This window comes from Prionailurus bengalensis, chromosome D2 (assembly GCF_016509475.1).
Source record: "Prionailurus bengalensis isolate Pbe53 chromosome D2, Fcat_Pben_1.1_paternal_pri, whole genome shotgun sequence".
Taxonomy (NCBI): domain Eukaryota; kingdom Metazoa; phylum Chordata; class Mammalia; order Carnivora; family Felidae; genus Prionailurus; species Prionailurus bengalensis.
In genome coordinates, this window is record NC_057351.1 from 33,871,651 (window position 1) to 33,886,680 (window position 15,030).

The following is a 15,030-nucleotide window of genomic DNA, read 5'->3' on the forward strand; positions in this document are numbered from 1 at the left end:
TTCCCTTATATATGAAACTCAATCCACACTGATCCACCCTCTCTTCTTCCTTCTCCCATCCCATCTTCACCTCCAGGCATTGCTTTCCCATGGAAATATCATCGTTTCCTCCAGAGAGGTAGGACATGATGGCAAAAGCTCGGAGGGACTTTCCACTCCTCTTGGTTCTGAAATTGTGGCCTTGATTGGGAAGTATGGAGCAGGAGATGGAAAAGGGGAGTATCTGGATGGAGAATGCAGGCAGTGAGAACCAAGGGGAATGGTGGAGGTGGCTAAATTGGAGTGGGACAGAACTGGTTAAAGAAGAGCAAAAGACTAGGGGATGAAGGGTAAAGGATGAAAAATAGGGCAGGAATGGAGAAAGAGATCAGGAATCAGGAGATCAGGGTTAGAAAGGATGAAAGAGAATTAGGATTTAAGAATAAAACTAGAAGAGATGACAGCAACAGAAGATTTGGAGCTTAAGTTTATTCTTGTGCACAAACCAAAGTACTGTGACTCACACCCAATATGCAAAGGAAGCGATCAATCCAGATCAAGCAGCAAACGTGATTGACTGGTGGTGGTCATGGTGAAAAGGGAGTCCATACCCATCTAGGATCAGAGATCAGGACCAGAAGCTGGAAAGGAACAAAAGCTAGGGTTCGGGGGATGGGGTAGGACTGAAAAGAGGTTTTGGCTCTGGGTATTTCCTTGCCCTTTCCCAGGTCATCATGACAAGTTGCAGAAGGCAGAAGGCCAGACTCAAAGGAAGTAGCACAGACACCACGTATTCCTCCAACACTCAGTACACACTCTCACATCCCCCTACCATCATCCATCTTCATTCTGACAAATGCATTCTTCTCTCTCAAATTTTTCCCCAATCCCCCTCTTGTACACAGTGAGTTTCTTGAAACCCACCTCTACTGTCTCTCTTTCCCTCCCCATGCTCCTCTCTGTGGCTCAATTAATTTCATTCATTCTGCTCTGCTCCTGGTTTCTATGTCACTTCTCACACCATGGCACTTTTCTCCCTCCTTTCTGTCTTAGGTGCATGAGGCAATGAAGCCAATGATTTTTTTTCATTCTCAGAAGAAATTCTTTGTCTTTCTTTTCCACTTCCTGGATCCTTATAGCTTAGCATGGGTCTCTTAAGTTGCTCTTAAATCCTGGTGAATAGAATTCGTTTTTTTTTTTTCAAGTTTTTTATGTGGGGCTCAAACTCATGTGGGGCTCAAACTCATGACTCTGAGATCAAGAGTTGCTTGCTACTCCAACTGAGCCAGCCAGGCACCCCCTGATGAATAGAATTCTTAATTCTATTCCTGGTCTAGCTGGTATAACTCAGCCCTTACAAACTGCTCTGGCCCTTCAAGTCTTCTCATAATCTGTGAGTTTCACAAGATGCTGTACCCCCGCTACAGACACTGATCTTTGAGTCCAGCCCATCTTTCTCCCCACTATCTGGCTATCTGACCATTCTTTCATCAATACAGGGGGAAGACCCAGATTTGGTCTTTATTTAGACCTCTCCTCTTACTCTTGCCTCAGACATAAGAACACATCTGTGCTCACACACATTTGCACATACACAAATGTACACATACATGCCTAGATATATGCCAGCCAAGCTTGGAAAATGAGAGGGAGGAGTAGAGAGCGATTTAGTGCAGGGATCAATTTAGTCCTTTTGAAGCCTGCCTGATGGTAAGCTTGCTTGAGGTCTCACTGGTAACTTCTCTGTGTGCTTCTCATTGAATGTTAAAATGAGGCTCACAGAGAAAAGCACAAATGTAGAGAAAGAGAGACCAGTGGAGGAGTGTGGGTCGAGAGACTGAGATAAAGACAAAGACCCACAAAAGGAGCTACAGAGACAAAGGGAAGCACAGATAACAAAGCAGAGATAGTAGGCTGGAAAGTAGCAGGGAGGTTGGGAGCCAGGAGGATGGGACACCAACTCCAAAACTATCTCTGGCAGGAGGGAATTTAGCCTCCGGATGCCTGAGAGAGGGCATGGGATAGGTTGGAGAAGCAACTTTATGAACAGGATGTTCCACCTCTCCTTGGTCCTGGGAGCTGTACCCCACTCAGTGGTGGCCTGCCCCTGGCCTCCACACATGAGCCTGCAATCCAGTTCTGGTGGCTGAGAACCGAGGCCTGGCTACCTGGAAGCCACAGGAGCTAGGGGAAGTTCCAAGACCCCTGGGAGACTCTGGAGGAGGGCCTGGGCTAAGAACAGGGGCTGAGGCCAGCTCTGACCTCCAGATGGGCTCATCCAATGTAGTGGCTGCTCGTGGGGCAAGAACAGTGGGGGCCAGGAGTTCTGCAGTGGGCTGGGGTGCTGGAGTGGAAAATCGGCGGATCTCCTGGACTCGGGCAGTTTTGGGGGGCCCTGAAGAGGTGGGGCCAGGAGTCTGGGGAACCTCATCAAAACAGAACATGGCAGTTTTAAGTTGGTAGGGCTGGTGCCGCATGAAATCCAGAGCCTTGATACCCTGCTTAGGGGTTGCCCGAGGACCCTGGGATTGGGCCTTATTAGGGAGAGTTCGAGCACCCTGGGGGAAAAAGGGTGATAGCAGTGGGTTGTAAGCAATAGGAGGTGGGGCACGGATGTTGGGTGAATATTTCCAGGAAGAGGGCAGTGATGGTGTAGGGGAAGGGCTTCTGGGCCTAGGGCCAGGGCCAAAGCCAGGACTAGGTGTAGCTTCTACCACATACCTGTCTGCTCGGCTCTGCCGCTTGGCAAACAGCTCCCCACCCCTGCCCTGAAGCCTTGCTGGCTCAGGGATTCCAGCCGAATGGGCTGACCCATTCACTAGCCCATCAAGGAACCCACGAGAAGGGGGCTTAGGAGCCACTGGGGGTGGAGTCTTAGGAGTCATTGGGGGCGGTGTCTTGGGAGCCATTGGAGGAGCGGTTTTAGGCGTCACGTGAGACAGAGCCTTGTAACTCCTGCCCCCTGGTGGCTGCATGAAATTGCAGGCTTCAGCTCCAAGGCTCAGAGCATCTTCCTCTGGACCAGATTCCGCTCCCCCGGCTCGGGGTTTTTCATCCAGGTTCTGCACCAACGACAAGAGCTCGGGGTTGGGCGAGTTCTTCGTCTCCTCATTTCCCGACCGGAACATCTGCTTCCGGGTCCCCCGTCGCCTGGCCTCCTGGAGGATGCCAGTGCGGGCAGCTGGCACGGAAATGCGCTGCTCCCGAGCGCTGGGTGGCTCAGGCGCCCCGGGGCCTGGGGCAGGAGCCTCTGGACGCGCAGCTGGTCTCAGAGGTCCCGATAGGAAGATAGAAGCGGTGGAGGTCATGGCAGCGGCACTAGGGGGAGCGGGGGGTTCCGAGGCTCCGCCTGGCGTTACGGGACGGTTGGGGGCTGGGATGTACAGGGAACTTGTAGCTGTCACGGGGCCTGAGGTGCGTGGAGTGCTGGGGGAACCGGAGGCCGGCACGTGGCTGGGCAGAGGGGTGGGCCCCTGAGAGGACAGGAAGGGCGGTGCGACGGGGCTGAGACCTCCCAGGCTTTCATTCGCCCTCTTGGGGGCTAGGGGTCGAAAAATAACCGAGGTGGTACCTGGCCGCTGCCCTTGTAAGCCTGGAGTAAAGGGCCTAGCTGACCGGTTAAAGATGTTTGGAGCCGGGGTTGGAGCTCCACTGCCTGGGAAGAAGGGGGTGGGGCTGACTACAGGGGCTGGGGAAGGACTGGATGCGAGTATAGCTGCTTCCGGAGGAGCACTCTGGGCCCGAGGTGGTGATTGCAGGCCCTGCCCATTGAGCACGGCTGCTGGACCATCCCGTGCCAGCTCCTGGGTGCTGGAGGCTGTGCGCTGGCGCTGCTGTTCAAAGAGCTGGACCCCTCTGCCGGAGGCCTCACTCAGCTGCCCTCCCAGCCCCTGGCCCTGGCCCTCTCCTGCAGCTGAGCCTGGCCTGGCCAGCTCCATGTCCAGATAGGGGCTGTCCCAGTCGCACTGGTTGGTGAGGCTGCGGGCGTCGGAGAAGGCCTCTTCGTCCAGCTCCGACTCGCTGGTTGGAGGAACCCCGTCTTCTTCCTCAGCACCTGTCCCAGCCGCAGCCCCAAAGCTCACTAGGGTGTACTTCTTGGCTCTCTGCCGTCGTTTCTTAAACATAAGCACCCCCTTGGAGTGGGGGTTGGGGGCTGCAGTTAGAAGGGATGCGATCGTGCGGCATTTGGTCTTAGCCTCCTTCACACTCTTCTCTTGGAGGCTCTCTGCCCGTTGCAGTTCTGAGGAAGCCAGGAGGGAAAATGGTCAGTGAACGTCTTCTAGTCCTATTCCCCACACCCCAGCCAGTTTCCTCAGCCCTCCCACCTACTCTCTTTTCACTGGCCTGATCTACAATGTCTTTTTCCTGTGGCAAAGTCCTCTGACTTGGGGCAGAGTGGTAGGTGAAAGGTGAAACCAAGGACAGTTGAAGGGAAGGCAGATTCTGGTTGGCTGTCCTCACACCGCTCTGACCACATCTCTCCTTCTATCCTCTCTCCCCTCTACTCTGCTTCTATTTTCCTGGAGATGAGCTCTTACCCACCCCCCACACATTCTTCCCCTGCCTCCCACCGTTCCTGGCTGGCAATGGAGGTGAGGGACAGTCACTTCCCATGCCAGCCAGGGAGATGAGGCAGGTCCCAGGAAGAGACAAAATGAGAAGGGACACTTTCCTTCTACTACAGAGACCATGTTAGGGGGCTTCTCAGAAACTTAGGGACTTATCTCCTCTTCTTACCCCTACCCCTATGGTAGGGACACAAAGGACCCTTAGGAACAAGGATCTTCATTCACATTTCCACCTCCATTATGTAGTCCACATCATACACATTCATAGAAATAACCACCACACATTTCAGCAAGCATGTGGGTCTAGTGAAGGCCAGCTATGGGCATATTTTCTCATATGTACTCTTCTCTCTCATTCGTATATACCCCAGCTTATGTATACCCTAGTTCACATAAACATATGTAAATACACATGAACCCACACAAAAGCACAGTCACTCAAATACATTCACACGCATGCATATTCCTTCTTCACGGAGCTCCCCCTGCAGAGACCCTGTTACTAGTAGTTTGGACAAAATTTTAGAGCTGATATTGGCCTTCCAACCACCAGGGCACTATTCTGTGCCTCACACCCCTGATACTCACAGCCAGGGATAGCCTCACATCTGAGATGCAGGAAAAGCCAGAGTGCTGCTCACCAAGGCAACCCTCCAAATCTTTAGGATACCTCGAGGTCATCAGGTAAATATATCCTCCCCCCACCACCACCACCCAACTGTGGTGGGAGTGGGGTGGGCTTCTTTGGGGGTCAGCCTTGTAGGTAGAGAGCTCAGGCAGTCACTAAGAGGCAGGCACACAAGGACTATGTACTAAGGGCAACCTGGGCAGGGCTTCCTATGCCATGTGGGGCCCAGGAGGTGGGGCCAGGAAATGGGAGAGGATGCCCTGCTGCTACGACCCTGCCTTGGACACAGATACACTCTGATCCATGATCCCCAGTTCCTCCTGAAAAATTCTTGAAATTCCATCCGCTTTCCACTCAAGATACCAAGCTCCTTTCTAATTAGGGCTTTCATTCCACCCATCCCAACGTTTATACCACAGAATAGCACTGTGCATGAGAGATAGGCACTGGAACCAGAGTTCAGTTCAGGTTTTTGGTTCTTGGGAGAGTTACTTCATTTCACTGAAATTCAGTTTCCTCATCTGTAAATGAGCATGATAATGGCTATCTCATAGGATTGCTATGAGGATTAAGTGAGATAGTGTAGGTAAATTTAGCATTTAATGGCAGCCCTAAGGCCCACTGTGAGTAACCATTACTATTAAAGCCTTCTTGACACCAGCTACACATATATACAGACACTTTCATGGTCACACATATATCCTCCCATGGACTCCCATATACATGCCTTCATGTATTTATAGATTACTCATACTTCTTTCTTTCACACACATTCCCTCCCCATGAGTTTTCTAAAGTTCATGTGGTCACAAACCCCTTTGACATGTAGCCATAGCATCAGCCCATTCTGAGAAAGGGGCAGTGAAACTCTCCTGAGAAGAGAAGAAAGAAGTCAAAAAGGAGGAAGGAATAAGGAATAAGACCTTTCCCAAAGACACCCCTTCCTAAGCTGTTGATGTATTATTCCCTTCCAGTCTAGATCCCAGAACTCTCTTGGCTATGGGAGGGTAGTACCTGCGTAGAATGGGTCCTGGAGCTCAGGAGTTGGGTCTGGGGCTTTGTTGTAGCTGGCTTGGCTGAAGGGCTCTTGGCTGATGGGCTCAAAGTTCTCCATGCTGAGAAATGCAGTGTTGGCTGGAGCAGGACCAGCTTGAGCCACCCCCCACGCCTTTTAAAGCCCCTTTGTCTTGTCCCTAGAGCTGGCAGCTGAATGAGGTCACTGTGCTATTTTTTGAGCCTGGCCCCCTCCCTCCCTTCTCTCTGCTGCCCCACAAGCCCCGGTGTGATGGACATGGACACCTGCCTACCCTTCCCCCAACCCCACCCCACTGGACAATGAGGTCTGCTTGGCTAAAAATATCTTGAGCCACTAACTGCAGTCTAACCCAGCATGATAGGAAGGGAGGGGTGCTAAAATGAGAATTGGGGATAAGCATGGGATCCTGGGCATGCATCTGGAATTTCTTTGTGGGATATTGGACATTCTCAGGGATGTCAGTCTCTATTTTATCATTGTCCTTAGCCTCTGTCCCAGACTTAGGCACACAAAGTTCTATGGACCAGGAATCAGAACGGTAGAGGGAAGAAATGAGAGATGAGAACTAGAGGGGTAATCCTAGATTTTCAAGGTGACAACAAAGGTCTCTGGGGTAGAGGCACGAGACAGGGAAAAAGCTCACCCTTAGACCTTGTTCTGTAGCTCACATCAAAAATAGCAAAGAGCTTGAGATAAGTGGAACAGGCTTTTTCTGCCCAGGCCCACATTCTTGCCTGAGATAAGGAGTCAAAGATCCCTCCCTCTGCCACTTCCTAGGGATCTCATGACTATCCCATAGTCTCCCAGTCCCAGGAATCCTAACTGAATTTACAAATGTCAAAGGTGGCTCTGATGTTATGCCTGGAGTTAACACTGAAAAGCTCCTGCCCTGCTTCCAGATACTCCCCTGCATCATGTCTTCACTATGCCCTCACCCTGTCTGTCTGACACTTAGCAAAATCATAGCAACAACAACAAGCAAACCCTTTGTTGATTTCATGTCCCTTTCCAGCTTCCCTACTTTGTTCCTGGGTTGGGTTGAACCACCTGCACCTTTTGCCACACTGGTTCGAACAGTAAAAATAATGGGGACTGTGAGAATAATTATTTTTCCCTCCTACTCATCACTCTTCTCCACTTGTCCCCAAGCCTATATCCAAAAGAAGCATAAAGCATGGTTACGGAGGGGTAGATTTAGGGTTCAGATTGAAGGATTCTGGCTAGGGAAAAAGGGTTCAGGCACTCACTGGCTTGCTTGGCCTTCTGGGTGTAGGTGGTAGTGAGGTCTTCTGCCACTGGGTGGGGAACAGGCCCCACCATAGGGATAAGATGAGGGCCAGGCCTGAGGGGGCCGTGGGGCAACAGCAGGGCCTCAGCTGGGGGTGGCTGAAGGGCTGCCCCATCCTCCCAAGATGGGGAGCTCACACGGCTGTCACCATGACTGGGAGGGCCAGCTACGGCAGGCGCTGGCTCTGCAGGGCTGTCAGATAGGTAGACCTCATCAGGTAGGGCTCCTGGAGGGGAGGGCCTTGTGGGGCCTCTGCGGCGGGGTCGGCGGGGTTTCTCCTGGGTGGCAGGTCCATCAGCATCACTGTCTGTCTCTCCGTAGTAAGCCTCACTGTCAGGGGGTGAGAGGAGGCTCCCAGGTTGAAGAGGCTGGGGAACTGGAGCGCCAGGAGGCTCAGGACTCAGTGGAGATAAGGGTGACAACACTTGAAGCTCACCAGGGGATGGAGACCGCACAGGCCCCTCATCCTCTACCCTGGATGGAAAGAGGACAGTACTTAAGAAGTGGGCTGGATGACTGACAGCTAGCGAGATCTAGAGGGGATGGGAGAAGGAAGGAAAGGAGGAGAGAGGTGACTGGCCTATAGGTTGAACGAGTGGGCTGGGAAGAGTGGGGATATGAAGACAAACTGGGAGGCATATGTGCTTGAAGGGCTGTAAGTGGACAGGGGCTTAGAGGGAGATGTGATGGCGAGGAGACAGGCAAGGGGTTGAAGTAGGCCTACACACTCAAATACCTGCTTGACACCCCCATCCCTTAATTGCAGATACACTGAAGCCCTCTGGGAGGCATATACAAACATTTATACTCCAGCCCAGACTTACAAGAAGTGGGTACTTAATAGTAGCTGAAGCCAGGGCAGTGAGACACAGAGCTGGGATAGACATTGGAAACCCTGGACTAGGGGGATGAGGGTGGGCTGAGGTGAGAGGGTTTCATACCGCCGCACAGTGAGGACAAGCTGATTCCCTGAGGCATCAATGAGGCTCATGGCACTGGCATGAGAGAGGCTGGTACAGGAGACCCCATTGATGGCCAAAAGCTGGTCCCTCTCTCGGAGTCCCGCTCTGCCAGCCTGGCTCCGTCTTCGGATCTGAGAAGGTGTTGGGAGGAGAGATAGCAGATGAGGGAGGGCTCCAAGTGGGAATAGAATGAAAGGAATCAGGATAGGAAGGACCTATGTGTGGAGGGGATATATTTTGCAGGGTAAGACATGGGAGGGGTATGGAGCTACAGTTGAGGGAGCCTATCAAGAGGGAAGAAGGTGCAGACTGGAGGGAGTAATACATCATATTACTCCATCAAAGAGGCTGGGGGCAAACTACAGAGGGGAGGTACTGGGAATGGCAGTTGTATCACCTGAAGATTTCCCTCCAAGGGCAATATCTTTACTAGCCAGTAGTTCTCTTCTAGGCCTTGGAATCTCAGGGGCCATTACCTACACGGTCAAGATTTTAGAACAGTGTTCCAGATTGGAGGGAGTCCAGCAGATTCTGGGAGACTGTGGTTGTGTATATGTGTGCCATGCGTGCACACACATGTACATATGTGAAAGTAATAATACTAGTAATAATGGCTATCATTTATTGAGTGCTTACTAAATGTTAGGTATGGTGCCAAGCACCCCACATATGTTATTGCATTTAATCCTTAGAATGAAGTAGGTACCGTTATTACCCACATTTTATGGTTGAGAAAACTAAGCCTGTGAGGTGAAACCAAACAGATAACAGCTTTATCTGACAGGCCAGATCATGCCATAATCCTCCTAGCACCTAAAAAGTCTTGCATAGGGAGAGAAAGGGTCTGGTGAAGGGAAAGAGGGGCAGTGAGGGCCTGGGCAGGGCAGGGTAGGGCAGGGCAGGGCAGGGTAGGGTAGGGCTGGGTAAGACAGCCTCAGCTCGTCACATATCAATTTAAAGAAAAATTAGAACCTTCCCTATATTCCTGGAATTTGGAGTAGAGGCACAGACTCAGGAGAGCAAAGACTGGATGGTCAGAACAGGACCTCTGCTACTATGGTGCCTCAGGAACTTTCTTTTTTTCTGCTCCCAGCAACCAGGAATTCTTTTCTAGTAGCCCCCTACAAGAAGCTTGTGCTCAGACACTACTCCTCCCACCAGATGAGCATGCTTCCCTGCCCACCTGCCCACCTGCCCACCCCCACTCCTCTTCTTCACAGCCTCCCACTTCTCCCCTAAAGGCCACCACATGACTCTTCCCACATTCCCCTGGGTTCCCCTTTCCCTCAAACCTCAATAATAGGGGCTCTCCCTTACCTTGGACACCTGTAAAGGTTTCCTCTGCTCGGCCCCCCCCTGAAGTCGGAAGCCCCAGGGGGCTCCCCCTGACAATGTGACCAGCACCTCCTCCTCAGCACCCATCGCTCAGCTTGGCCTATGGCCCTCGGAGTTTGGACAGTGTCCCAGGGAGAGAAGTCGAGGCGCTGGTACCCCGTCCGGCCTGTCTGTATGGCTGTCCTGCTCCTGCTGCCCAGGCCTTCCCCCCCACACCACACACCACAGGCAGGCAACTTGGCCCTGGGATCAGTACAGTCCAGCACACGTGTCCTGTCAATCGGAGCTGTGCTCAAAATAGTTGCCGGCTGTACTCCTGTCCCTCCCCCAGCTGTATTACTCCCAAAGCTAATTATAGTCAAAACTTATGCCTTCACCTTTCCCCAGTTCTCCTGCATGAGCCTTTTACTCAGGACTCAGAGTACTAACTCTAACTAATACATACACTTTCAGGGACTGTGCCTTCCCTAATAGGATCACGGACTAATCCCAACTGCTTTCCTCCAAAGCTCATTTTCAAGTGGCAGCAGCAGCGTGGGCTTCAGTTCCATGGTGAGAAATGGCTGGGCTTGTTCCACAATTTCACAAGATCCCCAGAAGAGCGCCTCCTTCATCTTGCTGTATGAATTTACCTGTTAATCAAAATGGAGATCCATATCCCGTTGCAGTGCTGAGGGCAATGTAGCTTTTTAAAACTAAAACTCGGGGCACCTGGGTGGCGCAGTCGGTTAAGCGTCCGACTTCAGCCAGGTCACGATCTCGCGGTCCATGAGCTCGAGCCCCGTGTCAGGCTCTGGGCTGATGGCTCAGAGCCTGGAGCCTGTTTCCGGTTCTGTGTCTCCCTCTCTCTCTGCCCCTCCCCCGTTCATGCTCTGTCTCTCTCTGTCCCAAAAATAAATAAACGTTGAAAAAAAAAATTAAAACTAAAACTACTGGTTTCCTAAAATAACAGGCAGCATATAGGATTAGATGATTGTATAATGAAATAATCTATTAACGTATATATATATATAATGATTCCCAGGCCTCAGCTTTAGGAATTCAGATTTTATTGGTCTGGTACCTAATATTGTCATTTTATTTTTTTCCCCACTTTCAGCAACGGTTGCAATTGTCCATTTTGTGATTCCCTGTTCATTTAGCCCCTGATTTTCGGGACTTGCCAAAACTTAGAAGTAACTGTCTTGTCTAGTGTAAGCCAAAATACACTTAAAAAATTTTTTTTAATGTTTATTTTTGACAGAGAGAGAGAGAAAGAGAGAGAGAGAGACAGAGCATGAGTGGGGGAGGGGCAGAGAGAGGGAGACACAGAATCCGAAGCAGGCTCCAGGATCTGAGCTGTCAGCACAGAGTCTGATGCGGGGCTCGAACCTACCGACCGTGAGATCATGACCTGAGCGAAGTCAGACGCTCAACCGACGGAGCCACCCAGGCGCCCCTAAATATACTGTTTAAATAAACAATCAGGCAAGAATGTTTAGACAGCAAGAGTTTTACAGAACAAAATACAATCCTTATGCCATACCTTTATTTTATGTAAACCAGTACTACAAAACACTAAGATGGTCTAATAATGGGTTCTGAATGCTCTATGTCTATGCTTTTCCATTTCTTTTCTTTTCTTTTCTTCTTTTCTTTTCTTTTCTTTTCTTCCCTCTCTCCTTCCCTCTCTTTCTTTCTTCTTTTTTTCCTTTGGTGTAGCCAAGCAGATCCAGACTCTGACTAATGTCTGGGAGGCAGACACAGAGGCTTTGCCAACCTTCCTACTCCAGGCTCATGCTTCCGGGGTATCTCGTTCTTTATATAATCCCTCTTGGGGAGGAACAATTGTTAGTGTAATACTGAGTCATAACTCCAATGCCTCACTCAGGGCAGGCTCTCTATTATTTCATAGCAATGTTAAACAGGTATACTTTGGGAACACAATTTAAAAATTTTTTTTAATGTTTATTTATTTTTGAGAGAGAGAGACAGAGTGTGAGCGGGGGAGGGTCAGAGAGAGACGGAGATACAGAATCCAAAGCAGGCTCCAGGCTCCGAGCTGTCAGCACAGAACCTGACACGGGGACGTAAGTCACAAAGCACAATATCACGACCTAACCCGAAGTCGGCTGCCCAACTGACTGAGCCACTCAGGTACCCCTGGGGACACTTTTTTTTTTTTTACAGCATCTTTGCAAGGATACATGTTCCATTTTTGCAATATTATTAAATATATCTTGGGCCTGAAAGAATCTTATTGGCATTTTTATTGGTATTGTGAACTTTACAGATTAACATAGGGAGAATTGACATATTTTTGATGGTAGGTTTTGCTACCCACTGGAATATTAGTTCCTAACTGTCAAGGATTTCTCTGTTGTGTTCAGTTTTGTATCTCCAAAACCTGGAACAATGCCTGGCATATAGTAAGTGCTTGGTTTTTTTGAATGAATGAATGGAATGCCTTTAGACTTGTTTTGATCTTATATTCCTCAGAAGTGTTTTCAAGTTTCTTTGTATAAATTCTATACATTTTTCTCTCTTTTAAAAAATGTTTAATTTATTTTTTTGGTTTATTTTTATTCTAGTATAGTTAACATACAGTTTTATAATAATTTCAGGTGTACAATATAGTGATTCAGCAATTCTATACATTACTCAGTGCTCATCATTTCATCTATTTCACCTATTCCTCCACCCACCTCCCTTCTGACAACAATCATTTTGTTCTCTATATTTATTTTTGAGAGAGGGAGAGACAGAGCACGAGCAGGGGAGGGGGCAGAGAGCAAGGGGGAGACACAGAATCCGAAGCAGGCTCCAGGCTCTGAGCTGTCAGCACAGAGCCCGACACAGGGCTGAACTCACGAACCATGAGATCATGACCTGAGCCGAAGTCCAACGACGCTCAACCGACTGAGCCATCCAGGCGCCCCCAGTTTGTTCTCTATATTTAAGAGTCTGTGTTCTTGTTTGACTTTTTGTTCTGTTCATTTGCTTCTTTTTTTTTAAAGTTTTTATTTATTTATTTTGAAAAGAGCAGGGGAAGAGCAGAGAGAGTGAGGAAGACAATCCCAAGCAGGCTCTGTGCTATTAGTGCTGAGCCCATTGTGTGGCTCAGTCTCACAAACTGTGAGAGCATGACCTGAGCTGAAATCAAGAGTCGGACTCTGAACCCACTGAGCCACCCAGACGCCCCTGTTTCGCTTCTTAAATTCCACATATGAGTGAGATCATATGGTATTTGTCCTTCCCTGATTGACTTACTTCATTTAGCATTATACCCTCTAGATCCATCCATGTTGTTGCATCTAGTATTGCCATTTTATTTTTTATTTTACTTTTAATGTTTATTTATTTTTGAGAGAGAGAGTGTGCGAGTAGAGGAGGGGCAGAGAGAGAGGTGGACAGAGGATCCGAAATGGGCTCTGCACTGAGATTAGAGAGCCCAGTGTGGGACCCCAACTCACAAACTGTTGAGATCATGACCTGAGCTGAAGTTGGATGCTCAACCAACTGAGCCACCCGAGTGCCCCTAGTATTGCCATTTTAAAAAGCACCACAGATGATTCTTAATGTGCAGTGCTGGGCAACGTAGAGGAATTCTAATTTCTGCCCATCTCCCCACTTCCTTCATATAGAATTAATCCTTACTTTCTTTGGCAACCTATGTACCTTGTTCATATATTTTTTTAACTGCATTCCTCAGCCAATATTGTAGTTTGTTTATATGCCTGTCTTCCTCATAGACTGAGAAACTTGAAAGGACTATGTGCAACAGTCCGTCAACAGTCCAGAGAGCAATGCCTGATGTGAAGAGTGCTCAATGAATGTTGGCTAAATTAAATAACGTCTTACAGTGCACAGGTGGTCACGGAAAGATGGACAGATAGTGTGCATAAACATGCCAACACATGTTAATAATAAAATCTCTACTTATTTTTAGGTTCCCATCGTATGAATGTACTCTAAGAGATCTTTTTGTTATAAATCACAACATTATGGTGGTGTAAGAATAGTTATCAAAGGCTACAGAGTTTCCTGGAATAGCTGTTCTACTCATGTGCTAAATGCGGTTTGCCTTGGTGTATGATGTAGTCATAGAAAACACTGGGATTTAGTGTCTAAAATGGACTGGGAATCTTGTTTCACCATTTATTAGTTGTGTGATCTCAGGCAGATACTTGACCTCATCAGTAAAAAGAGTATCTAAAATATCCTTTCACTCACTATTCAAATACTCACGCTTATTGAGTGCTAGCTACAAATCAGCCATTGTGCTATACCAGTGGCTTTCAATTAACCTTGAGTGCACATTAGAATCATCTGGAACAAATTTTTTTTAAAGATTTTATGTTTAAGTAATCTCTACACCCAATGTGGGGCTTGAACTTACAATCCCAAGATGAAGACTTGCATGCCTTACCGACTGAGCTAGCCAGGTGCCCCTCACCTGGAAAAAATTTAAAGCTACTGGTTCCCTAAAATAAGACAGTAGGATTAATGATTGTATAGCGAAATGACCTACATTTATTTATTTACTTATTTATTTATGATCTATATATAGTAATTCCCAGGCCTCAGCCTTAGGGATTATGATTTTATTGCTTTGACACCTAGTATTGACATTTTATTTAATAAAAAAAAATTTTTTTAACGTTTATTTATTTTTGAGACAGAGAGAGACAGAGCATGAACGGGGGAGGGTCAGAGAGAGAGGGAGACACAGAATCTGAAACAGGCTCCAGGCTCTGAGCAGTCAGCACAGAGCCCGATGCGGGGCTCGAAATCACATACCGCAAGATCGTTATCTGAGCCAAAGTCGGACGCTCAACCGACTGAGCCACCCAGGCACCTCAGTATTGACATTTTAAAAAGCACCAGATGATTCTAATGTGCAGCCAATTGAGAAACAAGAGTGGGGACACAGAAACCAGTATAATGCAACACATCAGCCTCTACAAGAAACCATGGATTTAGACTTTACCACATACTAGGAGTGCAACCTTTTTTTTTTTTCAAGTTTAATTATTTTGAGAGAAAGAGAGAGAGCGTGAACAGGGGAGATGCAGAGAGAAAGAGAATGCCAAGTAGGCTCTGCACTGTCAGCACAGAGCCCCATGTGGGGCTCAAACTCACGAATCATGAGATCATGACCTGAGCCAAAATCAAGAGTCAGATGCTTAGCCAACTGAGACACCCTGGTGCCCCTGGGAGTGCAACTTTAAGCAAGACAGAAGATACCTCCTTTC

General features: G+C 48.6%; 1 protein-coding gene across 1 annotated transcript; it reads right to left on the minus strand.

Moving 5' to 3' along the window:
- Positions 1–448: 448 nt before the first annotated feature.
- On the minus strand, positions 449–10,022 carry SYNPO2L (synaptopodin 2 like). The gene is made up of 4 exons (XM_043598068.1): positions 9,779–10,022; positions 8,441–8,592; positions 7,459–7,973; positions 449–4,219 (listed from the first exon to the last, which is right to left on the minus strand). Exons 1-4 carry the CDS (start codon positions 9,881–9,883, stop codon positions 2,070–2,072), a joined length of 2,922 nt encoding a protein of 973 aa, XP_043454003.1. The 5' UTR covers positions 9,884–10,022; the 3' UTR covers positions 449–2,069.
- Positions 10,023–15,030: the final 5,008 nt, after the last annotated feature.

What these genes read in the sequence shown, in the direction of transcription:
- SYNPO2L (XM_043598068.1), bottom strand. Translation starts at nt 9,883, where the DNA reads ATGGGTGCTGAGGAGGAGGTGCTGGTCACATTGTCAGGGGGAGCCCCC. An exon ending in AACCTTTACAGGTGTCCAAG is followed by an intron (nt 8,593 to 9,778) that starts GTAAGGGAGAGC and finishes ACACCTTCTCAG; the next exon opens with ATCCGAAGACGGAGCCAGGC. An exon ending in CCAGAAGGCCAAGCAAGCCA is followed by an intron (nt 4,220 to 7,458) that starts GTGAGTGCCTGA and finishes TGGCTTCCTCAG; the next exon opens with AACTGCAACGGGCAGAGAGC.